The 26722-nt window shown below is 34.9% G+C and overlaps 1 protein-coding gene and 1 non-coding gene across 2 annotated transcripts in view; one reads left to right on the forward strand and one right to left on the reverse strand.

Moving 5' to 3' along the window:
- Positions 1-10895: 10895 nt before the first annotated feature.
- The window catches only part of LOC134844386 (cytoplasmic dynein 2 heavy chain 1-like), a 495494-nt gene continuing 479667 nt past the window's right edge, over positions 10896-26722 (reverse strand). The window contains exons 32-46 of the mRNA XM_063861048.1: positions 25458-25690; positions 24967-25293; positions 24561-24722; positions 24300-24381; positions 23725-23900; positions 23184-23423; positions 22079-22303; positions 21578-21827; positions 21055-21254; positions 20497-20712; positions 18118-18372; positions 17467-17681; positions 17157-17244; positions 11784-11900; positions 10896-11490 (exon numbers count right to left, since the gene is read on the reverse strand). Of these exons, the coding sequence (XP_063717118.1) occupies positions 11311-11490; positions 11784-11900; positions 17157-17244; positions 17467-17681; positions 18118-18372; positions 20497-20712; positions 21055-21254; positions 21578-21827; positions 22079-22303; positions 23184-23423; positions 23725-23900; positions 24300-24381; positions 24561-24722; positions 24967-25293; positions 25458-25690 (2966 nt within the window). The 3' untranslated portion in view covers positions 10896-11310. The remainder of the gene's footprint in view (positions 11491-11783; positions 11901-17156; positions 17245-17466; positions 17682-18117; positions 18373-20496; positions 20713-21054; positions 21255-21577; positions 21828-22078; positions 22304-23183; positions 23424-23724; positions 23901-24299; positions 24382-24560; positions 24723-24966; positions 25294-25457; positions 25691-26722) is intronic.
- Positions 11976-12058, forward strand: Trnal-uaa (transfer RNA leucine (anticodon UAA)). Its single transcript has one exon. It is a non-coding gene; the product is annotated as a tRNA-Leu (tRNA).

Consider the following 26722-nt stretch of genomic DNA (forward strand, 5'->3'; position numbering starts at 1 on the left):
GCTGAGTATTAAAATGAGTATAATTAACTCTGATGGCTGCCTAATATGATTTTGCCATACACTACCCAGGCCCAGAAATCTTTGCGATCTTTGTCAAATCTTGAAGAATTAAAAAAAAAACATTGAACAAAAATCTTTGAAAACTTGGCAAGATCGTGTCAAGAATCTTGATGACCGGCAAAGATCGTTAAGAAAAATCCAAGAATCTTGAAGACAAAAAAAACAAAGATAGCAAATAATGTTTAAGATTTTACTGAGATTGTTTGCAGTTTTATCGAATTTGGGCGTTGTAAGCGCTTCAAAAACAATTTTGAAAGACGTAAAATTTAATGAACCTAAAAGTATGAGCTATAAAATGGAAGCTTTTTGACCATAAATTAATTAAAAGTCATCATACAAAATTCAATTTTGACTAGAAATTTTGCTAAGCTTACAGATGATTTTCAGATCGAAAGCAATTTAAGGCAATAAATTGAAGTATAAGCAAATCAGCTAAATCTAAAAACATGAGCATTGAATTGAAGCATTGAAACCAAGATTTAACTAAAAATCATCAGTACAAAGTTGAATTTTTATGTGAAATTTTTAAAAATTTACTCATGGTTTTTGATTCGAAAAAAAATTTGGGGCAACAAATTGAGACACCAGCAAATTACTTGAATCTAGGGCATGAGTAAACTTTAAGGAAGCAGTGAGACTATAAAATAAATAAAAACCATCAGTAAAAAATTCTATTTTTGTTCGAAATTTTGCAAAATTTTTGGATGATTTTTAATTTCAAATAATTTTAAGCAAAAAATTGAAGCATTAGCAAAGAAAACAATTAATCAAAACATGTATGGATCAAAAATGGAGATAAAGTTTCAAATTTTTTTTATGTACACCAGATTCAAAGCAATTTTAGGCATTCAACTGTAATATAATGCTAGTCATTCGATGATGTATTTCATGAAACGCTTCAATTTTTGGCCACCAGCGATATTGGAACAATTGCCCAAAATTGCATTCAAACGGATAGTCAAGAAACTTCGAAACTTGCGAAAGTTTTTCTCGGAAAAAACATTCTATCTTCTTTCTCTCTTACACTTTCCGGCATGAAATCATATTGCAGTTTCAAATGTAGAAACAGATTATTATTTTAAAATTTCTGCAAATATCCACAATATATCAAAAAAGACACTAAATAAATAATTTAGAATCCTCAAACACATTTTTCATTACAAATTATACACAGAGAGATACAAACTCTCTTTTCGACAGTAAAGCAAAGCGAAGCTTTGCATCGCTTGCGATTTTTGAAAGTAAATCAATGGAAAAAGACTAGGTCTAAAAATGAAAAAAAAAAAAAAAAAAAAAAAAAAAAAACTGTACTGGAAATCTCATCTACTGTCTAAAGTGTGAGCAAAAGAGTTTTCAAAGTCACAAGTAGTATAATTAAAAGTTACAGAAGTGAATTAAAAACCAAAAACAACTAGGAAAATGGCGTAAAACCAATAGCGGACTTAGGGGGGGGGGAGGGGGAGGGGAGGTAGACGCTCTTTCCTCTCCCCCCTCAGGGATTCGCCACCCTGCCAACCCAAAGGGTCCCCCTTTGTACTATTTTGAGATTTTCAGTTTTTGGCTGACTGAACTTAACATTTTTCTAATGGCACCTTCGGCGCCAATCTAAATTAATTCTGAAGGGGAGGGGCGTTTTTTTGGTCGAAATTTTCCAAAAAGTGCCTAAAAACGCCTTTTGGTCTTTTTCAAAAACTTGTTGGCGGCGCAGAAAATTTGGTCAAATTACGGTCTTTATAGTGGTTTTGGAGAGCTCAAAAAATCAGTTTGATCGACAAAATTTTCAAATTTTTTTTGAAAACCCGTCCCTCGAGAAATTCTTTGATTCGAACCTGCGTATAACAAAAAAACAATTCTGTGATCTAGCAACTAAGCCGATAAAAAATAAGCACAGAAATCAAATGATTTAAAAAAAAGTTTTCACCTGAAGGTTTCCTGTTTGAAAAACAAACAGGTCCAGGATTTTTGAAAGCTTACCTCCAGGACTTTTGAAAGCTTACCTAGAGTTCATACAACCAAATTTTCAATCATACTTTTAAACCGAAGCTTTGATTTCCTACTTTTTTGTAGTTCAAACTCTTTTTAAAAAAAACCGAAGCAAAGAAAACGGAAAAGTTTTGACAAAAAAAAACAAGTTAACAAAGATAATCGGTTACTGTGCAAGTAGCACAGAATGTTCCGACCAGTCTTAAAAAGTTTCAGTTTTTTCTTCATTTATTGTCGCTTTTGTGGCATGGTGTGACAAAAAAAATCTGACCAAAAAAAAAGAGCTTAGGCATTTTCGTCAGTGATTGTAAATTATGCAAAGTAGAAAACAATTTTTAATTTTTCAAATCTTTTTCTCCCAAATTTTTGAATCTTATGATAAAGCTTAAAAAATTTGAGTAAAAATTCATTTGAGTAAAACTTCAAATTTCATTTGAGTATAACTAAATTATCAAGGCTTAATTTAAGCACCAACAAGCCAATGTAAGCCTGCTCACTCGAAATTAGACGAAAAACCAAAAAAATTAAAACCAGATTTTCTCGGCACTGGGAAAAATTTCTGAAAATTTTTAATGTCGTTCGAATCACGACTGAAAAAGTTGTAATAAAATCACTTAACACAGTCCGATGGTATTTGTTGTAGCTGATTTTGCGTGGAAAAAAACTACATCTTACCCGAACACAAAGTTATTCCCCATTTTCGATGGTCGGAACAAAAACCACAAAATTTTGTCCGGAATGATGATTACTTTTGCGTACAGCACGTCCAAAAACACATTTGACAGCGCTTGCTGAAAACTTCAAGAAAAAGTTATCATTGTGAATTTTGAACAATAAATTCTAACGTGAGATACTTAGCATTTTGTGCAATCTTGGGGAAAGCATATGTTTCATGGTTCCCTCGAAAGACCCAAAATTGAAATCATCTAACCCGAATAACTTAAAGATTTGGTAAAAAGGCGGAGAAGGGTCAACTTAATGCACATCAAACGATCTTTCCGCTGTACCAGACCAGTCTGTTGATATGAGGCCACATTAAGTATTCAGAAAAAAAATGCATTCCAAATTGTCCATGGCGTGTTTCGTGAAGTTTGTTCATCGATGCTTTCTGACAGCAAATACGACAATCAAGTTTGTTGTCTGTAATAAAATCACGAAGGAGTTCCCGGTAAGTTTAGAGATTCTCTATACGTCATAGCCTAAGTAATGCGTTTTGTCTCTGAGTTTTCGACATTGAGAGGACATATATGCCTGAAAGATTTGGATGAATCATTTTGCTGTTCAAATTTGTACTTTCCACAATTTTTAAGTCCATAGAAATTGGTAAAACTCTAGAAGTGATAGATAACATGAAAAAAAATATATATATAGAAAAAGTTTTTTTTGACGGATCGTGGTTTAAAAAATCAGGGAATACAGTTTCGAGACAGAAACTCGGAAGGTATGAGTTCATAATTGCAATCAATCAAGACAGAGCTATTCATCTTTGAGAGACATTTAATTAGGGTTTTAATGTAAATTTACGTCATTGGAAGTTTCCGAAATCTGACCAAACAAGTTAATGCTAACTACAGCACTATAACTTAGATCCATTAAATTTGAGTTTAAATTCTACTTTTTTCCTTGTTGCGACTACCATTTCTTCATCAAATGGTGAACTTGAGATAAGTTTTTCTGTTGGAATTTTAGCACTTATGTCTGTACAATCCATATCTTTCCCGCGAGGTGTGAGGTGTTTCACTTCGAAACTGAACTATGGAAAACAGTCAAACAGCGTCTTAGGCATTTTATGTAGCTTTTATTTCCTCATTTGCATGAAAGGGCTAAGAAAAAGGCTTTGCCGTCCACTATTACTTCAAATTCTGACCCATAAAGGTAATTCCTATAATATTTGATGGACTATATTACTCCAAGGCGTTCAAGTTCGTTCGTCGAGTTTTTCGCTACAAAAACTGTTTTCTAATCACTTCTCTTGAGTTGTTGTATGAGAGCGTCTTATCGAATATACCAAACGTCTGTTATTAGTCTGCGATTTGAAATGAATCTCGGAATGAGTGTTCTCCGATAAGCTAATTATTTCTGGTTTGATTTTCTCAAAACCTTTAAAATGAGTTTCATTCCAAGAAGAACAAAAAGTTTTTTTTTCAAAGGTATGCAGAGGTTTCCCTTATAACCCTAGGTTGGTTTCAAGTTTTATAAATATGTACATAGATTCGACGAACGGTCTAAGTTCTTAAACATTTTGAGGAAGTGGTAGCTTTTTTTATAGCAAGGACCTTATATTACAAAAAATTAATTCCTGAGTCGGTCATTTTAACCCAGTCAGTCGAATTAACTGCGAATTTCTAAATTGGTCTAGAATAGATAGAACTTGTTTGACTATGTCTCTGTTTTCTGCGAGAGATCCTTTGGATCCGATTAAAATGTATTCAATTTAACATGTTGTAAGAAGGATTGATCTGGTTGATGAGAGTCCATGACAGTTACACTGTTGGTTTGCCGGGTTGTCTATGACTGATTGCATGAAAATTAGGTCTAAATTGGAGTTATTCACTTCTCCTTTGCTGCAAAATTCTAGCAATTCGTGGTTACTGGGCATTTGATAATTATTCATATAGATTTGATCGTTGATAATTTTTGACTCTGGTGCTAGTTTTGACAATTAGATCGATTTTGCCGATTTGCTCCACATCATTATAACTATTTTATTATGTGGTCTTCATCAACAATCAAATTTGTGCTATATTCATCGGCTATGAAACTTAACGATTCGCTTTTTATAGAAGGCAGTAATTGTAGCAGGATTTTCTTCTCTTTTTCAATTGTATGGCCCTTATTGCGCCAATTTAGTTATAATTTAGTCTTTTTTTCTCGGTAGTATCTACAGAAGGTGTTGAGCTACTCCTTGGGGAATGACCTAATTCGAACAATGAAATTGGCTTCAATCTCCGTTTGACCTCATGGGGATTTCGTCTTTAGCAATAATCATTATCGCATCGCCTGTAAGACTGCAAAAATCCTTCGTCGTTTTTTCTACTGTTTTGTGAAGAAGGGATCTCGTATTTGAGCTCGTGGATTGCATTTTTTTCCAGAACACTGAGTGGGCGCAGAATCGACCTGCTTTTTTACTTGTACAAGATTCCCCTTTACCAGGTTGATTTTCAAAAGTTTGTTCAAATATTTTCCTTCGGAATCGAAACCTTTGTCAAGTTTTTAACTGAATAGTCATCGTTATCGCTTGAACCAGCTTCGTTGATTGCGCCACAAAATTTCTTTGGAATATCTAAAAAAAACTTTTACAGAATGTTGATTAGGAGATTAAACTGAACTATTTGCAGGATCAGATCTATCAAAAAATTTCACATTTCAACAATTTGATTTACAGTTCTCTATATAATGGCTTTTCGCGGAGCAATGTGCCTCTTTCTCGGAACAAAATTCAAATGGTCTTTAGAAAATTTACCTCCTTTCTCTCAGATGAAGTTTTCTGTTTCGATGATTAGGGTAGGTTCAGTTCCCATTTTAACTTAAAATTACAATAGCCAACTAAAATTACAAGGGCGAACATTTCGCGAATTGATATGCTCTAATTTTTTTCGAAATTTTCGGAAAGCGTATGTAACCTTGAAGGAATGAAATATGATTTTTGCTGAAGTACTTCAGAAAACCTATCAATTAATCATAGAAGCTTTTTTTCCGGCTTCCTCAGTTAATATTCAACAGACCAGCAAGTTACATGTCAATTTCATCGTTAAATTCTGAAAGACTTGATAGAAGTCAAAGTTAGATGATGAGATAATTACAGATTTAAGCTTTTTACCTGTTTTAATTTGAATCAAACGATTTTTTTTCCAGGAATCCAGATCATTTTTTTTGTGCTAATCCATGTGCTCCTCAATTTAGCGAGCAAATCCCGGCTCATGCTCCACATAACCATCTTAAGCTCTCGTTATAACGTTGTTTTTTGTTTAGGAATTTGTCGTTCAAATGTGAAGTTGGCTTTTCTTAAGAAGACCAGGTTCAGGTGATCTCAGAACTCATGAAATGTGATCTCGAGGATTTCATTTTATTGAGTTTTCGAACATCCGCTTTCCTTCGTTCTCTAGGGCTAGGTAAATGATGGATCTGATTTTCCTATCAGCTTCTTTGAGTCTTATTCCTCCGATTAATTTCAATTCTCTCTTGACTGGAGCGTTCTCTTCATTGTCAAAACTCCTTTGTTCATCCATGTTTCTTGCCAGTGTTGCTGCTCTGTGCTGTTTGTTTTCTTTTTTTCTGGTGTTTTCTCGTATTAGTCGGGTTTTTCAATTTTCCGATCCAAAGCATTTTCCATTTTCAGGCTGTCAATCTCTATGTTCTTTTCGGTTATCGATGCCAACTCCAACATGTCACTCCGATTAATCAACAGAGTATGTGGGTCAATTGTGTTTCTTTGCCAGAAAGGAGGTTGTTCTTTATGCCAGACTCGTTATTTGACTGCGCCATAAAACATGATATACCCCCAAAGTTGGTTAACTGTTCGTGTTATGGAAACAATTCTCAATTCAGTCTTTAGTCTTATTCTTAGCTTATTCACAGGTAAAAATTTTTGGGTACATCATTTTAGTATTGCGCAATCTAAATGATGTATGAAGAATAGGAATAAACACTGAATTAAGAATTGTTCTCATAAAACGAAGACTGAACCAATAGTCAGATAACTCCAACAGAGTGTGGCCGTCGAGGTCAGACAAAAATCGAACTAAGCAAACTGAGCAATCACACACACCCGAGCTAAAATATTCTGCAGTTCTCTCAGAGTCAGAAACACAAGCGGAAAAATGAAAAAAAAAAGTAGCTCTAAAAAGTAAAACGAAAAAGAGAGAAAAAGGCTCTGTTTCCTTCTCACCCCCCTTACACAAAGGCATTATTTTTTTGATGAATCGAAACGAGGTATCATACAAGATTAAGAATCCAGAGCTAAGAAGTTGTTCATGGCATAAATTGTCCGCATGCCTAACTGTTCGCTGTTGAATATTGTCCGAATGATAATGGTCCCCATAAAAATTGGGTAATATGAACGGAACATTTGTCAGAAGAAGTTCAGAGGTGGAAGGGGAACGCCAAAATAAGCCTCGGATAACAAAAATTGGGGCAATGTTTCGGATTCGAATTTGCGGCTTTGAGTTTTGGAGTCAATCCTTCTCACTTTTGCGTCACTGGTCATTGAAAATGCCACTAAGCTTGCTGAAAATTAAAGTTAAGTCGTTTATTTAACGGCAAACAATAATCGCCAATAAACGGGAACAGATTCTATGAAAATTTCAATGCTAGTGTTCGTGAATACAGCAAAAATTGTCAACCAAGGAGTGCTTCTTTTATAACAAATCATTATAACAAATTGTTTTCAAGTGAATTCAGTACAAGAACGGGTTACAAATTAGGAATTCCTATACAAAAACATCATTTGAGAGAGCGCCAAAGGACTAGATAATGCCTGTTTTTAGGTGTCTCAGTGCGCAAAACAAAACTGGTTTTCGGATAACTTTGTAGATAAGGGAAAGAATAATTTGAAATGAGAGCCCAGCTTGCTCAAAATAGGATGAAAAGAGAGCAGTTTTTAGATTTGGTAGAAAAGAAATTTAGGGGTTTACCAGAACCAAAAACGTCTAAAAAAATGTCAAAAAAACAATGAAGGAGACAAATTCAGATTAGTTATAGTTTAACTACAAAACAGCTCATTTATAAGGTCACTTGAATTTAGGAATCTAAAAATTGATGGTTCAACTTTTTAGTTCCAGGTTATTTTCTGTAAAATTATGGAACAAGAATAGCAAACTGTTTAAAATGACACATTTTCTGAAACAAACAATCGCTTTGATGCAAATTTTTTGTGTATTGCAACAGCTCTGGCTATAAAGCTTTTAGTTAAAATTTTTTGATGCTACTTATGTAATAATTTTTATAAACTTATTAGTTTCTGTAAAATGTCAGATTGGCATTACCCCTGTGTTACTTTGCACAAAACTTTTAGCAGTTCAGAAAGATACATTTCTTTAATAGTAGAATTTATAACTTGTTGTTTTATGTCATTGATTGGTTAAATGTTATTTTAGGCATCTGGTTTTTATAGGACGTTTCAGCAGCCTCTTTTTGTGTTCAAATTTGGTTGATTCAGTTGACGCATAAACAAGGACTCAAAAATGGCTGCGCATGAGTTTATATAGCAAATGTAGCTTTTTTTTAGGTCAACGTTTTTCTCAGTCTATAAAAAGACCACAGGACTGGCTTACTTTTTTTTCTAAATAAATTATTTTGTTTAGGAGTGTTAATTTTTATCAATTGAATATTTGAAACTTATGAATTTTTTCTCTCTTTTTTGCCATTTATTGTTGTATCCATAAAGACTTTTGCAGCTAAGTTTTTTCCAAAGACCATAGTTTTAGTTTTTGTGGTTAAGTGTTAGTTTATTGCTTGCTAACTAAAAAAACGTCTTGATCTGCTTTTGGACTATTCATTGAAGAGGTTAATACTCAGCATATAGTAACAGGTTACCACCTTCCGGAGCATTTTTTTCTTAAATGGTTCTTTTATCACATGAAAAGAACTGGACCCAAAAATGATCTCACGGGGACGCCATAAACTGTTTCTTTAACTTCTAATTTTTTTCGAAATGTATACATATTGTTTTTCTGTTTGCTAAATACAATTTCAGAGAACTAAAATTAGTTCACTTATCAAGCAAAACACCATGGTCAATTGTGTCAAAAGCTTTCTTCTTATCTGTGAACTTGCATTGGGTTAAGATGGAACGATCGTTCCAGTGAAACTTAATTTCCTCAATCAGCGATATAACAGTATGCAAAGTGCCCCGTTATTGTCTCATTCCAAATTGATTTTATGATTGGTATTAAAAATTTTCTCAAAAAAGCTGTTCAGCAACTCTAAGATGAGCTTCTCAAAAATTTTGCCGAGAACTGCTAATAAAGAATATGGTTTAAAATAGGAAAGATCTCTTTTGTTACTTTTTTGTATATTGGAATTATTTTTGCAAGATTTAGAACTTCCTGAAAAGTCTAGCAAACGAAACATTTTTTTTTGCAAACTTCCGGAGAAGCGCTATCAACAATTCAAAAAATGAGAAGATCAAGTTTTTTTAAACAAAGTAGTAAAGGGGACGTATGGGTCAAGGCTGTATTTCGGTTTCAAATTTTCAAAAAATTTTTCTGTTTCTTCTGTGTTGTGTGATGGTTTTTCGGATAAAAAGATTCGGTTAAATGCAAAACAATCTTCCGCTTGGCCAATCTTTAAAGTATACTCAAAAAATGTGTTTTTAATAATAAAGCCCTGTAGGTTATCAATTTCCTTATTTGAACCTATTGAAATTTTCTAAATTTTGAAAAATTCAATTTGATTATATGCTTCAACAATCTGTTTTTCTTGATAAAATGCTTTCTTTTTCGTAGCTCTTACTTTTTTCACAACACTTGGTTGCGATTGATAATTTTTGAGCAGTTATCATGTACAAAGCGTTTTGAATTGGTTTAGCAATTGAGACTTTTTTCCGAGGCCGCATTTTGTTTTCAGAGTTTTTTAACAGCACCAATCCAGAATTTTTGCCGCTTTTCGGAGATAAATTTTTTGGAATAATCAAATCAAATTTTGCTATTAAAATCTCATTAAGTCTTGAAAAGGGAAATTTCAGGCTGACAATGATACATGATGCTAAATTTCATCGATATGAGGTCCAAGACTGTCTGTGAGATCTTCAACTATTTTTGGATTACAGTTTAAACCAGGGTCTACTAGTATGTTTTTGCATGAGGTTTTCCGATTTTGAATCAATATTCAGATCCAGTGTTACAGTCTAGGTTTAATTTAGTGATGTTCCAAAAAATTTGGTTTGGAATGTTTGATTGCAGACCAGATGATTGTTCTAGCAACTTTCTCTGGTCGCATGCTTGCTGTTGGCAACTTTAAGTTCAAAAGAACCTGGTATTTTAAGAAGTGCAATTTTTCTTTTGTTTTCGTTCAATGTAAAAAGAATTGCAATCACCACATGTTTCATGTATTGACTGGTGGCAAAAAAAACACTATCCAAATGATTATGAAGCTTGTCTAATAATTGCGAGTTAACTGCGCTGGCTGGTATAAATGAGGAAGAAACTATGAGTTTTTTGCAAAATTTTGTCACAAATCGAATGCTCAGACATTGTATAAGTTTATGATTTACTTTTTGGGTACTTTGAATTTGATTTTTTCTGACATATCTACCTTCTCCTTTTACTCTTTTTTTTTGAACATTCAATTAAAAGTTGATAACCATATAATTGAAACCGGCTAATTAATTGATTTTAATTCAAGCAAGTTTCTGTTATACATATCGCTTTTGGCTTTGCATTTGGTTTCTCAACCAAACCAATAAATTCGTGAAGGTTTTTTCGGAAAAGATCTTATAACTAAAGTTCAATTTCACGCGCGCTGTATGCCTGATGATTTTTCGCTTTATCGTTTTTGCATTTAATGACAAGAATAATAGATGTGAAACATAATTTTTTGAGGTTTCCTCATTTAATTTCAGTAGTTTATGACGAGTAACTATTTAAATTAGTAAAATAAAAAAGACACTATTTGATCAAATTTAACTCCGCGTATTCACAGAGCTGTTCAAGTTTTATCAAACTTTGATTTCGCATCGATAAGTCATTTTGAAGGACCACTGCTCTGATTTATTGGTTGCGTAATCACAAATCAGTCAGAGTTGCTTGCGTAATCACAGGCAGGGCTGGCATAGGACTTTCAAGAACATTAACCGAGCACTGAATTAAAGAAGGATTATAATCAGTCTCACTAGAAACTAGCAGCACAAACTATTTTTCTAATATTTAAATTAAAATATTTATTTTTTACAATACATTTTTACATGAGCGATATTTGCACGAAGTAACATAGGTCAGGCATTTATTTACAACCATTTATATTTTAACTACACACAATGATTCAAAATATAATGTTTATTATTCAGTTGGAACTTTCAATTTTGGGCTTTTTATGGTGTAAACTCATGCTTTGCAGTCATCAGCAGAGTCAAAGAATCTAATTTTGTACTTTTACACCTTCTATTAAGTTATGAATCATGAGATGAATTGACGCAGCAGCCGTAGTGCGAAGTTGAATAATAAAGTTGAATCGGATGTTTATTGTGGCAATTCAAGAGGTGAAGAGTTCCAGGCAACTCATTTAGAATGAAGTTAGGAAAGACACCAAAACATCAGCTGGATTATTTCTTCATAGGACCCTGGATCGGAGGAAGAGGGCGACTCCTGCCTCAACCCAGTGGCCAGAACTGCCTGACTCACAGGGTACATCCACACACGTGACCAGACTGTCTCTTTCAAGGGAAGAGTAGAGGGGAAGAGAGAGGAGCGACTGAGACTTAGGGATTCCATCGGAACTGCCACCACTGCCCTGGATTCGAAACAAACCAAATACCAAATTACATAAGCATTTTGATCATAGGCGTCCACAGTTTCGTTCTTGTTGATTATAATACATACAGCTGCAGGGGCGAATCTAAGATTTTAACAAGGAGGATTTTCAAAAAAAAATTCAAAAATGTTGCCGACATTCATGCTATACGGGAAACCCAGAAAGATCCCTAAATATAAGTGAAATTACTGGAGTCCACGGTTTTTCTGATTTTCAAATGAGATAAGTAACAATCATATAACCAATCAAAATTTAATTGATATTAAACTGACCTTTTGTACCCAAGAGAGCACGCATGTCTGTTTAACCAACTGCATCGTGGGCGAGTTCTGCTGATTCTCTCTCAGGAACCCCATCAAATTAGCACCCTCGATGAACAGATTCTTCACCTAAGCATCAAGAAAAAATGAGAATAGCCACCAAAAAAACTCAGGTCAATTCGATTTTCTTCATTAATCGGGACAGCTACTATGGCCGAGTGGTTAAGGCGTTGGACTTAAGATCCAATGGACAATAGTCCTCCTGGGTTCGAACCCCAGTGGTAGCAGATTTTTTGTTTGATTCTTCAGAAGGTTTCAACCACGTTGAAGAGCACAGAACATATAATTGCAAAAAGGAATGTGGCTCTCTTTTTTACAGAATGCTTTTCATACGTGATGGCTTGGAAAACGCTTCATCGTTTTAGCAGCAGGTTTTTACAAGGCCCAATGTGTATTAATTTTCCTGTAAGTATTTTACAAAGTTCTACCGTTTTCATTTAAAACAGGAGCAGCATGCAATGTATGTACTTATTGCCATTCGTTATGTCGACAAAGTCCTGAAACTTTTCATACATTCATCACTGCGCTGAGGCAGCACTGTGGTCAATAAAATGTTACCGAGTGGCAGCTATTGCGTATTGAAAACTACTCGCAACACACCGCCTAGATGACCTGTGTCGTCTAACGCATTCTATGGGGCTGTATTCAGTTGCGTGTCGTCTAACGCAATCTATGCGGACGTATTCAGTTTCGCAGTCCCTTGGGTCTCATTATGCAACTGAACGTGTAAACATCAAAACTTAGAACGATAAAAGTGTCAGAGCAGCGCTGCTCAGCAGCCATACTGTACTATCATTAATACAAAGTGTTTGTTCCGAGAAGGTTGATACAGTAAAAAAAAAACTAAAACCCACCCAAAGACAAAATTCCTCTCCAATTTCATCGAGCGGAACAATAAAAACAATCATAATAAACATAATAGAGATAAAACTAATTTAAAAACTTATCATAATATTAAGAAAAACACACGAAGACGACGCGGACTTTCGCACCACTTGCGACAAAAAATATGTGCCGGACTTACAACTTAAAATTAAAGCAAAAACAACATATTTCATATTTTTCAAAAAACGTTTAAAATAATACAAAGGTAGTTACGATCTAACCATTCTCTAACACTTGTTTCGTAAAAGCTTGAAAAACTCAAAGCAAGCGAATAAATTTATTTCAAAGGGGGAGGAAAACCGGAATATTTTGCACTGGCTTATATATAATTTTTAAAAATAATTGCAAACAAAAATATTGAAAACCTCACAATTTTTTTTAGAAAAGATGCTATTTCCTGCTTTCTTCTATATAAAAGAAGCCTGCAAATTTTTTTTTTTAAGTCAAAAACCAAAAGGCTTCAAAAATTGTGCATGAAAAATTATGAAAAAACATCAAAAATAATTTCAGCAATATTTTTTTGGAACGCAAATACTCGCATAAAACCGGAATACATACAACAGACAATTGTTAAATCATGGATGAATGGAGCGAGCTAAGCTGACAAAACATATGCGAACAAACAAAAATCCGACAACCTTTTTTTGTCTCGTGAAAATTTTTCCTTTTTACAGGAAAACAAGTCCTGACCTGATTCGAATCACACACATGTGCGTTAGTTCTACAACACTTATGCGGACTACCTCTTTGATTTTGATTTTTTATGAGCCGAGGTATCAAACGTTTCAGGTCACTTTGTTAAACTAGTTGTTAAGCTGAAAAAGCCTCTTTTCTGATTTGATAACGCTTGCTAATCCAAAGCGTAACTAATGATCATTATAATGTAAATTTACACTAACACATTTAAAAGCGTAGGATTAATCGCGCATCAAAAAGTATAGAAGAATCAACAGCGTAAAAGGTAAAAAAAGAGAAACGTTTAAGCAAAAGTTGCAAGAAGAAGCTATTCTCCACATACATGGCCTGCTTTCGTCAAAAGTACCACACAACAATCTCCCAAAAAAAGCAAACAAAATGTTCTTCAAACCGGTGGTTTTCACCGTAAACAGCTCGAAATCATTAGCAAAGTCCTGGGCCGCGAAAACCCGACTCAACATTTTTGCAATCCACTTTGTCAAATGTCTTAACAAAATCAATCACAGCATAGCCAACAGACAGTTGGAAAAGAGTCAATGAACGCAACTAAACAGAAAAACACTGGCTTGTTAAAAAAAATCAATTGTCAATTTTGAGAAACAATGATGGCCTTAAAGCTGTTCGAAATTCTAGAACAAGTTATGATTGTAACTATTTTTTTTTATAAAATCAACCCAATTTAAAAAAACTTTATCAATAGATTAACTTTTTATTCCGCTCGGAAATCTGAAAAAAAAAATCCATTTCCAAAGCTGGAATTTGATCAAGTTTTAACAAAGGAAATGAATTGAGCTTAAAAAGAAATCAAAAGTCAAAGCGAAAAATCAAATTTGAACCTGTACAAATTTTAAGACTTCGTGAAAGAACAACATATAATTATCACTACCTACATAAGAGCCTTCAAAATGTTCGCGACTCTTGAAATAATGTGAACACACAAGCGAAGCTGCACTTCGCAAAAACAAGCGCTAAAAAGCGCCAAAAAGTAGCTTTAAAGCCTGAAAGATACAAAAAAGATATCAACTAATGAGTTTGAAAAATGAACGCCCTCTATGGGAATTGAACCTCATTCCTTGTAAAATCAATTTTTTTGATGTTGGTGGCTCTATGAAATAGTGCCACTGATGCTTAGAGATATCGAAGTCCAGCTAAAAATAGGCAGAAGCCAGCTTCTAAATGTAGAAAAAAAAACAAATTTTGCGTTTAAAAATTTATAATTTAATAAACCAATCTAACTTTACGTTAAATAAATTGAAAGCATAAAAACAAATTTTGTCTAAGTTAAGCATTTCAAGAATGAAATGCTTATAAAAATTGTGTATAATTTAAGAATTAAACTGAGTTGGAAAACTGAGTTGGATAAATAAACTGAGTAGGAGTTTTTACTATTTTACTGTTGCATGAAACAAATAGCTTTCTTCAGTTCAATATATGAAGTAAAAAGACATCGAGGATTAGTTTATTCATATTCAAATTTCAACGCACATGCTTTTATATAGCCGATTTAGCCTTTTTCTGAAAAATGTCACCAAAAGAAACACTCAAACTTGCGACTTATGGGGAAAAAGTAGCATTGTTGTATCACACTATGCTACGCTTGTGTAAGTATAACGGGTATTTACACTTTTAACATGACTAAAGCATCTATATGAAGATGAGACACATATTGCAAGCAAAATAAATTTAACACATTTAAAACAAAAAAATCTTAGGGGGGAAAATGTAGTTCACGATTAAAAAACAGTTGCTCTCGCAAGTTCAAAAATTATAGAACAATCCAATTTTGGTTTCATTTTAAAGTTTTTCGATTGTTGGACTAATGTATACTGATTGCAGAACAATGATACAGTGTTACCACGAGTGGGGGTGTGACCAGTCTATCAAATCAGGTCGCTTACTGGGGCTCGATCGAGAAATTTCTGATTTTTAAAACTCTGAAAAAAATGAAACAGTTAGCCCATTTTAAAACCTGCTAGAAAGAAATGGCTATATAATGTTTCAAAGAAATCTTAGTCCTAAAAAATGCAAATTTATTTCGAAAGGTAAACAACATTAAGATTTTAAAGTTATTGTTTGCAAAAATCCTTTGTAGCAAAAATTTAAATTCGATTTACGAAATGACCTTAAAATAGAAAAGCAGCCCTAATATGAGCCTTTCGCATTTTTTTTTACAATTTTCCTGATTAAATTGTTGTTGCTTTAAAAACGAAGAGCTATACACGGTTTCAACAAGATCTTAATCCTAAAAAAAGCAAATTTATTTCCAAAGGTAACCAACATTAAGATTTTAAAAAGAATGTTTGCAGAAATCCTTTTAACAAAAAATATAATTCGATTGACGAAATGACCAAAAAACAGAAAAGCAGCCCTTATACGAGCTTTTCGCATTTTTTTGAAGTTTCCATGATGGAAATGTTTTTGTTTACCGAATAGTTTGTAAATTAAAATCAAATACGCTGGGTAATATTAAAAAGAAGCCCCATTTTTGCAGATATTTTCAATTTGCTTTTCGGTACTGAGCTTCGATTGAAACAAAAATTTGCAACACAGAGACGAAGTCGCACTTCGCAAACTCACGCGAGAAAACTGCAAGAAATAGCTCGAAAAAGTGAAAAAAAAATGAAAAAGGAAAAAAAGTTAAAATATGCCTTGAAAAATTAAACTTTTGTAATGTACCGGAACTGAATCTCCAACCTCGCGATTAGAAGTTTCAAAAATTACTACAGGAATTAATCAATGTGACAGAACAAAACTATTTCAATGTACCCAAATAAACCTGTAGATTACGAGACTCACGTCCTGGCATATGCGCGACGTTCTCATAGACAATGCTATTATAATGTGAATTTCTAAAACAATTCATTAAAACTTTTTAAATAAAATTAACCCAATTTGTGACACAAATTACAACACAATTCGCAAACACACAAAAAAAGACAAAATATCAAAAGCAAAAAAATAGAAAAAAAAACTTTTTTAAAAAAGGAAATTTGAAAATTGAAATGATCTCTACTGGATTTGAAACTAAGTTCTCGGACATTCAAGTTTCCAGATGACTGCCCTAAATGATTGTGCCATTGACTTTTCAAAAAACTAAAGACGAGCGGATAAACGGCAGAAGGGAGCTTCAAAATGCACAAAAACGCAACTTTTGCATGTAATAATTTGAAATGTAATACGCTAAAGCCAACCATACTAACTTTGCATGTAATAAATTTTTAAGTATAAAGGCAAATTGTGAATAAATTATGCATTTCGAAAACTTCAAAAATTAAATTGAGTTGAAAAATTTCTTTTTTCATTATTGTACTGTTTTATGAAACAAATACCTTTTTTTTAGGTTCACGTGATGAATTAAAAATGTATCAACTGTGTTATTTTATCAATAATCAAATGTCAAAACATGGGACTATTAAATAGCCAATTCAGCCTCCTACTGCAAGACTGCCAACAAAAAAGTAGCACCAATAATTGCGATTAGGTTGGAAAAAGTAGCTTTGTAGTATCACACTAAGCTACGCTTGAGTAAAAATTGAATCAATAAGTAAACTTTTTATTCCGCTGGGAAATCTGAAAATTAAAATCCACTTTCAAAACTAAAAGTCGATCAGATTTTTTGTGATCTTCACACTTTTGCTGTTCGATAGTGGAATTTGGTTCCCTGAAAAAAATTATCACGACCGATACAAGAGATTTCACAACGTTCATTGACCCTTACTCACTCCAACTTATAACAAGATTTACCTTGAGAGTCAAACCGGATTGCGATGATTGGCCTCTATCTGACCAATCACAGAACAGCTCCAGACTGTCCATTGATACTCCCAGGTCCCTTAAACGAAGAGCAAATCGACTATCATTTAAACATTTTTGAAAAAATTGAGATCGAACAAAAGGACTACTTTTCCTATCATAAAGCCCCGGCGGTATTAATTTCAGTTCAATTTACGTTGAAAATGCTCTCATAAAAAAGTTTTTGATCATAAGGGATGCTATTGAATTCAAAAAGTGAATAAATTTTGTAGTTAGAATTGATGATTAGTTGTATTCCAACCTAGCTGCCTGCTGTCTGAAGGCATTGAGGAATATATTCGGCGTGAACAGGTCAGACAAGTCCACTGGTTCTCTGAACAGACTGCTACTGTCTTGAGGATTGCTCTTCACCTTGAGATACCATCGCTCCACACTGGCTGCCTTGCTGACAACACTAGACAGATAGTCCAGTGGATCCAGAGGTCCTTCACTCAGAGACAGCCAACTGGTCGGCGTCTGAAATGGCGTCATATTTGATCAAAATAAATTGAACTTAAAATTTCATATACAAAAAACCTTAGACATTTGTTGTCGACTAGACAAATTGATAAAAAGCAGAAAAGTTTCTTTGAATATAAGACCTTTTGCTACAAAACGGAGCAAATTAAAATGACGCAAAAAGTAAATTAGAATATTTTGCAGCAACATATTATCTTCAAAATTTGAAAACATTACTGATTTGGCTAACGATTCAATAATGAGCCGATTTGATTTCTCTTTAAAACTGAGAAACGAATAAATTTTGTGTTCTTTTCTTGAGTTGAAAAGTGAGCAATTCGTAAAGCTATACTTTTTCCCCTCAAAATGTTAAGGTTAAAATCAATGTTAAAATCGTGTTCAGTTCAAGCCTAAAATAGCGAAAGTGAGCTACAGAATTTTACTAATTTTTTACCTCTCTCTTTAGCAGAGCAGACGCCAGTTGTCTGATATCAGTCGTGATCATGGCCTTGCCCTTGAGCACTTTGGCCAGTGCAGTTAGAGACTGGTGTATAGTGTTGATCAGTTTGAGAGCATTGAATCTCTCCAGTTTCACGAAGGACGAAACCGGACTCTCCTTCTTGCTTCCCTTGGAGGAGGAGGCATCGGACCCCATGGCGTAGTTACCGATTTGGTGCAGCATCCCACTGTCCGTCACGTTCTCCTCGCGCTAAATTCAAAAACGGGTATTCATATTTATTGCAAAAAAACATCGATTCCGAAAATATCTGTTTGGTTATATAGACATAGATTTAAACAAGCTGTCAAAAATTGCTTAAAATTTTCCGGCTAGGCCTCAGTGGAAATCTCCTTAGCCTTTGTTGTTTCAAAGCTGCATAAAAACGGAGCATAAACGCCACTTAAAAAGAGCTCATAAACTCACATATAAACACAGATGCGAGGCGGACAGAATCACACTACTTGCGATACAAAAATGAATGAATATATTTACGTACAAATTAATATTTTTTGGAACAAAATTACCTATCCCGTAGTGACAAAAACTGATTATCTACAGAAAAATATATAGATTTCAGATCTGCTACATTTTATATAGTAATAATTCGGTTATATAGTTTTACACAGAGGCGAAGTTGCGCTTCGCAAACACAAGCCAGTAAAATGCTAAAAAAGAGCTCTAAACAGGCAAAACAAACTGAAACAAGAAAAAGATTTAAAATATACCTTGAAAATTTTTTTTTTTGAGTTTAGGAGCATCATGTTCTCACATCTGCTTCAGAACCGCTTATTATTTTACTAACACCAATAAGGCAGCTACAGTTTCTATCAAATTGCCAATGTTATGCAGCAAACAAACGACTGAAAAAAAAATATTTAAATGTTCTGGACTTGAATATCCAAGCCACTGTCGCTTGGAAGTAAACTAGTGGCCCAGCTAATGCTAGATCTACCTGTTCTAATAATTTTAATCATATTTTGACCCGATACGAAAATGCGTAGTTTTCAAAATTTCAAAAAGTAGACTTAACGCTAAACCCTCGTGTTTATCTGCTTAAGTAGGGGATAAATCGCCAACTTTAAGGAGAAAACTACTACTCGCTCTTTCAATTGAAGTTTTTATCTCGGATTTTGGCCGGGTAGACTTTGAAAAAAAAAGCTAAAAAGATTCCAAAAATCGATCAAAACTTCAAAATTATGAAATTTTCTCAATCCATAAGGAACCCTGGTGTTTTTCTGCTTAAGTAGGGGATAAACCGCCAATTTAAAGGAGAAAACTACTACTCGCTCTTTCAATTGAAGTTTTTATCTCAGATTTTGGCCGGGTATATTTTGAAAAAAAAAGGCTAAAAAGATTCCAAAAACCGATCAGACATTCAAAAATATGAAAATTCCTCAATTCATAAACTTTTCCTTAGTAAAGCATGGGAATAGCCTATTTTTCACGCCCTGGTTCTCAAATTGAAGATTTCGGCACCCTGATTTTTTAGATTGAACCCTTAATATCAGATTTAGCAAGTAGTTTTCAAGAATAGTGACGAAATTTCAAAAAAAAAAGAAAGAAAAAAACTTTCTGAAGTCAAAATCAGCTTTTCTACAAAAACACAGGGAAAAGACAGATCGCACAGGAAAAATTTAAGTACCTCAGAATTAGCAGGTAGCGAAAAATTGAAACTTCTGCGAAAGGCGCAAACATTTTCCAGAGCGTCGCGAAAAAAAAAACGAAAAACAAATCCCATAGATTTTCATACTACGTTTTTTTTCAAACCGGACCTAACACTAACCAATAAAGCAGCAACATATGCCATTAAAATGGCTATGCCTAAATCAGCTTAAATATGATTAAACTGAAATTTACCAATAGTGCCACCAAATGAGCACTTTTATTTGCAATTTAGGTTAGAAAAAAAAACCTTCGTGATAATACACCACGCTTAGCTTGTGTAAAAAAGTGATTGCAATGCATTTTGTATTGAAAAGTCTTATACTCTTAATTTTAATATTTTTTTGGTAAATAATCGATAAAATCGATCACTGTTCGGAAAATAGTTGCAGATAAACCGATTCTACACTTGAGTTAATCGGTAGATTTGTCTGTGTATAATCGATTTTTATCCATTCTTTTTTCACTGCGGGGCACTACTAAAAGTTTTATAAAAGGCATGTAAGAAAAAAGCTGCACCTTCACAGAAAAATGCTCTGCTGGACTGTAGACACAGTACAGCTTCAAAAAACTTTCAGCGTCCAAAATTATGCCAACCAATTTATGGTATCAAATAAGAAATTATCAAAAATATGCCAACTAAGTAAGGAGTTTATTGACGATGCATCTCACCTGGAGCACGTTTTTCCAGTGGTTCAGGAACGGGGATATCTCAACATTCCACTTCTCCCGCTGGAATGTCTCGGTGCTAGTCACAGAAACCAACAGTTTCAGCTGGTTAATCACTTGGCCACTCTTGATCACCTGGGCGGATCTCTCTATGTTAGGAGGGAGGCCGAACAACATCGGACGGTCCTCGCCTATCTGGCCAATGAGAGTCTGGAACGCCTGGACACAGAAACAAATCATGTTAAGCATTGTCTGTGAAAAAATTGGGTAAATTCCATTATGTGAGAAAACTATTCATTTTAGTTTGACGCCTCAAATGAAATAGCTATCTCCAAAAATTTGAACCTCGTATAAGTAATTTTGTCGCATGGCCAATTTATATTATTTTCAAGAGGCATTATCGCGACAAAAGTTCTCAATATCATCATTTATGACGTACTGATCGAATTCGAAATCATCAGTATTTACCAAGCGCACGGAGATATTACTAAGCGAAAGAACATGTATGGCCGAACCATGATTAACAAGCGAATTGTTATTCATCACACTTTTATGAAATACCTTGATGTTAGTTGAGTTGGGCAAAGGGGGTATGGCGTCGGAGAGTTGTCCAGATGAGGCCATATTGGAGTTGAAGTACCTCCTCAGATATGATTCGAGCACCTTCATGTCGAACGAGTTGTCCACTCTGCCACCGTAGATCGCATTCTTGAACAGACCATGAACAAAATCCCACTGCAGGTCCCCACCACCTCCTCGTCCTGAACAGGTCAATACCGGTCAAACTCTCAAAATGGCTCGACCATAAATTCATTTTAACAGAAACTGACATTCTTAGAAAAAGTATGTAGCAGGTAAACTTAAACTGTCGTCAAAAATTATATCAATCACGACGACTTTTCTATAGACGTAGGATTATGGCGCCTCAAAACAAATGATATTGTAATGAATGCTTCTCAAATTTTTATCATGCAAATTTGGTATCCTTTTGATATCAGCTTGGGGTAACAAAATTGCTGATAGAATTTTCAATGATGTGGAAAACAACTGAGCGTTCTCAAAAACCAACAATCGCCTTGCAAACCTCCTTGTTCCGCCAAGTTTGTAATGATATCCGCTCCGGACCTCAAATCTGCCAGGCTAAACTCATAGAATTTAGTCCACCCCTGCGGAATATAAGTCCTCCTCTCCTCTACCACAGCATGAAACCAAGCCAATGCAAACAGTGCTTTGCTTCTTTGGGGGTTGTCTCCTTTGGCAAAGAACTGAGGAGTCCAGTTCTGGAATGTCCTCTCGATATTACTTCGCACACCAGGTGGCGACTCATAGGTTACCTAGATCAAATTGCATTAAATTCGCAAAAATAAAATTTTGCATTAACACCAGCATGCATTTCACCTATGAAAAAAAAAAACAATGACAGTTTGCCTCGAAGGAAAGATTTTAAAAAGTCTTTAATCGAAACAACCTAATTTTCCCGATTTTTGTTCTATTTTCCGATAGAGAAATAGCGGAACCTGTCACACTACAGGTGATCAACAAAAAATTGAACCAAAAGTAATTTGGGTTTTAAATGTTTGTATACCTTCAGACAGCTCTGCAGAAGGACTGTGGGGAAATTAGGATGTGGCTCAGCTGTAAGGAACAATCTGAAGTTATTGTGCGGAGAGAGGGAGTTCAGTTCCTTTTCCAGAGTGGGCAGCCAGGCTGTGACCAGATGGACGTTCTTGAGGCACAGCCATTCACCCGAGGAGGCACAATGACGCAGTTTGTTAATGGCAATTTCGGACTGACCTTGCCCCATTGCAATCTAAATATATCATTTTCAAATAGTGATCACTTGCTTGTCTGACTCGAGAGGACAGAGCTGCTTCACATGCAGAGCTGGTCAATAAAAAACAGGGGTTGTTTTAAACAGTAAAACTGTTTTAAACACTGTTTAAAACATGACTCAATTTTAGTGTTTTAAACAGTGTTTCATGTTTCGACTGCGAGGGCGCAATTATTACGCAATTTAACTGGCAGCTGTTACTTGATTCATCCAAATTAACACGTACAGTGCAGTTCTTTCAACAAGCTATCAAGTGCGCATTTGCCATGCAAGTTTTGCTGACAATGGGGTATGTGGAAGGGGACCTCAGGAACAGCCTTTCCTCAGAGAAAACTGAGAAACTAGCATTTTGTATGCGTTGCTTGAAAAAATAAATTCTTGCAAAAAAAACATGTTTTAAACTGTTTAAAACGTTTAAAACAGTTTTAAACGTTTTTTTTAAAAAAAAACATATTTTGACCAGCCCTGTTCACATGCTAACTGAACGCGTACGAAAGCATGTTGCCATTTTTCTGGCTCCAGGCAATTACTTTTGTCTGGATGACAAAATGTCCAGTTTTTCCTTCAAATACTATAACTAACTTAAGATTTGCGGAGTCGACTTTCTTGAAAGACATAAAATTCTCTTTTTGAAATTTGATTTTCGAACAATCGCTAAAAATGACGCTGTTTTAAAACCGTTTTTACAACATGGCAGCCCAGTACAAGTCTAGATCAAGCCTTTAGGGTTTCACTTGGCATTTTTCGCTAATGCAGGACTCTCAATGAATAAAAATATGAATAACCATTTCTTACAAATATTAAATATACTTTAAAAGTCCCTATTTAATCAAACTTCAAACATGAATCCAAAACTAACTTCGTAAAACTGATTCTTATCCACCACTCCCACTTTCTCCACCAATTCCTGCAACTCTCTGCTGGGATCCGCCCCAGGGGAGACTATGAACAAAACAGGCTCAGAGGGGAGTGTCTCTTTGTAGATTTTCTCGATGTTGGTGGCCGATGTTTGAAGGGAGGCAAGGGAGAGAGATTGGGCTGCGAACACTTTCATGGCACTCTCTAGTCGGTCCGGTCGGAGGGCTTGTACCACAAGCAGCTAAAAAACAATAAAAAAAATAATTTAATGGAGGTTGAGGTCTAGAAATTTGTGATTGAAACAACAATTTTTTTTGAGGAAAATGGATTTGTGAGCATTTTTTTTAAATTTCTACAAAAAAAAACATTTTTAGCACATAAATTTATTCTCGCAAAGGACGATCATTTTTTTTGGATTGATCAGACAAAAATGCGTGTAGCCAAATAGTACCAAAACAATGCCTCTTTAGAATATAGCATGGCGACATATTGCGACACGAGTCTCAAATGGCGCTTCGAAGATAGTAAGAAACAGCTTTTACTTTCTGGAATGGTGTGATGGACTTCTGAATGTGGTGGGGGAAGTGGGTTGGCTTCTCACACTCGTCACTCTGCCAGAAGTCACTCCAGGCACTCTCGTCGTGCAAATTGAGTCTACTGTACAGACTAGGCAGCACACTCTTGAGAAGCACCAGAGACTGTTCACACTCCTTGCCACCTGAAGTTTTGACTCATTAACTATCACAGACTGTACTAATTGGTGTAAATGTTTATTCATAAGTTAATTCAAAAGTTGGCACGAATGAATAAAATTTATAAGCTACTCTTTTCCTAGGTAAAATCTTTTCCTGGGATAAGTTTGCTTTAAAAAAGATGTTTGAATGGAAAACCCGGGTGAATTCAATTGAGGCAATCATTTATTTGATGCTGTGAATTTCGAGAACCTAGTTTCTCAATTTCAATGACAGCAAAACTTGAATGACCCGCAGAGCAGGTAAGCCTTCATGATTATGAATTTGAAATCGCACACAAACTTACTATCTGTTAAAACACAAAACAAGATCGACTTTATTTGTACAAAAAGCTGATTTTGATTTTTGAGTGGGACAATTTCTACCTGACTGCTTGAAGATCCACTTCATCTCATCTACGTTCACTTTTCCACTCAAGGAAGCTGTACGCGTGAACAACTCCCACTCCTAAAACATTATCGACCTAGATGTCCCTGTCTGATCCCAGAATCGAAAGTCAGTCTGAGAAAAATTTCGTTTATATCTACGCTTTTTTGTATTCTTCAAGCAATGGTGATATTTAACATTCAAACTAAAATTTCTAAGAAACACTAAGAGTTCTGTCTGATGATAAAGACTGCGCTTACATTGTGCTGGAACTTGTCGTGGTTAAGCATGTGTGCGAGGTGAGTGGCGAAAGTGAGTGTGTCTGCCTTGAGGAGGGAGCGACTGACTTGTTCGAACACCATCTGCACGAACACCTTCTCCAGACTCACGATCCTACTCTCACTTCCAGCCTCACTTCCTGTCTGAAATGGAAAAGTCGTAATTTACAACAACAAGCAAGGGATTCATCTATCGCCCAAAACAATCAGTAAAATAAGAAGCATTTCACAGTTAGCACAATTGCAAAGGCAAGTTTTTGGCTATCAACGGTACCTGCTCCGTGTTGAGCGCACTGCAATTGAGGATTTAATAATATTAGTAAATGACCTCAATTTATACTTTACTGATATCAGGACAATAAAAAATACTCATGAAGTATAAACTCACTTCGTATTCAAGCGAACGTTGGAACAGTCTTATAAAAGACGCCAGTGAGAATTTGTACATGTTGCTGATCCGGTGCAGGTCTGTGATTATGAAATAAATCCTGCTGGCTCTCTTGGCCAGAGGCAGAAACGCATTCCTCTCTTCAGTTAAGTTCTGCTGGAGTCTTTGCGATTCCTGAAGCGAGTTTGAGATAGTAGTGCTGCTCTCTTTGGTCCTCGCAAGGGAATCGATGAGTTGCTTATTCTCAAGGAGGTTCCCCTCAGCTGTAGCGAGACTCTCGAGCAGTTCATCTTCTAGTTTGACTAGCTGCAGCTTCAAATTCTCTTCCTAAAAATATAAGAAGCCAAATTTTCGGATCTTCAAAAATTAATTTTTTAAAAACACTATGAAGATTTTTTTGGTTAAGAACGCTGGACTACGTACATTTGATTATGTACTAGTTGAATTTGAAAAAGCAAAATCACTGAGCAATAAATTGAGGAAAAATTCACCTGCTCAAGCAGCTGTGACTGTCGCTCCTCCAGCTCAGGTTTCTCATGTTTGATTGCCACTCCCAATAACTGTCCCTCCAGCCCGGCTCTGGTGGTGGTGAAGTTGACCTCAGTAATGACTGAGGCGACATCAGGGGGCAGTTGAGGGGATGGGTTGCGGGTGGCGAGGAAAAGACGAAACTCAGGGTTGTAGTCTACTAGTTTATCGCCGACCAGAACCATCTTCCGCGCTCCTATGAAATAGAAAACACTCGTTTTTTATTGTAATAAAAATCAACCTTACCCAAGAAAAAAAAATACATTCAGCTCTCAAAAATAACCAAGAAATTGTTTAACGGTAAAATTAATTCAGCCAAAACTTGTTCCAAACCATTTCATATGCAACTGTATGGTTTTTTATATTGAAAGGACCAAAAATTAGCCCTACCATTGAAAACTTTTTTGCCAAAAAAATTACAAAAACATAGCCAACAGTTACTTGGAAAAAGTGTCAATGAACACAAGGAAACAAAAAAAAGATTTTTTGAAGTTTTATTTCTTTTTCGAATAATGAAGAAAAACATACACCAAGTTACAGGTGTTTGAATTCCAAACCATTTTTTTTTATATTTTAGCGCTTTTTCCATAACTTTAATCCAACTAAAGAAATCTCTTCTTGAGGAAGTTTTTTCAGTTGGGAATTCTGGAAATTATAATCAAATTTTGAAAGTAAAAGTTGTTCACATTTTTTCACTTTCGTAATTGGTGAACGAAATTTCTCCATTTTTCAGCAAATGAAATTGAGTTGAATTTCAAAGAAAGAGGCAAGACAGAGCTTCGCTTAACTTGTGATACAACACGAACATAGCAGATATAAATTGAAACAAAAACAAAATTTTTTTTGAAAATGCCGAGAAAAACTACATCTATCAAATTTTCTTAACTTTGAAAAAAGATGCCAAACAAGACAATCGAAAGTTAAGGTAATACCGATAAGATAAAAACTCATTAACTTTAATGCCGAGTACAAATACGAAAAATATACCAAAACGGAGTTATTGAAAAATAACCATTCATTAAAACTGGTGTTATTTTAAATGCAGAGAAGCTCAAAGTATGTCTGCTAGCTGACGAAAAAGCAGATTTTGAGATAATGATTCAGTTATTTTGTCGGACAAGTTGCTTGCAGGACACACTGTTTAAAAAAGTCTACGTTCCAAATTGATAAAGCCTGCTAATCGCAAGCATAATAATCACATGCGTAGTAATTACGTGCAAAACAACCG

The sequence above is a fragment of the Symsagittifera roscoffensis genome, chromosome 1, assembly GCF_963678635.1.
Source record: "Symsagittifera roscoffensis chromosome 1, txSymRosc1.1, whole genome shotgun sequence".
Lineage (NCBI taxonomy): Eukaryota > Metazoa > Xenacoelomorpha > Acoela > Convolutidae > Symsagittifera > Symsagittifera roscoffensis.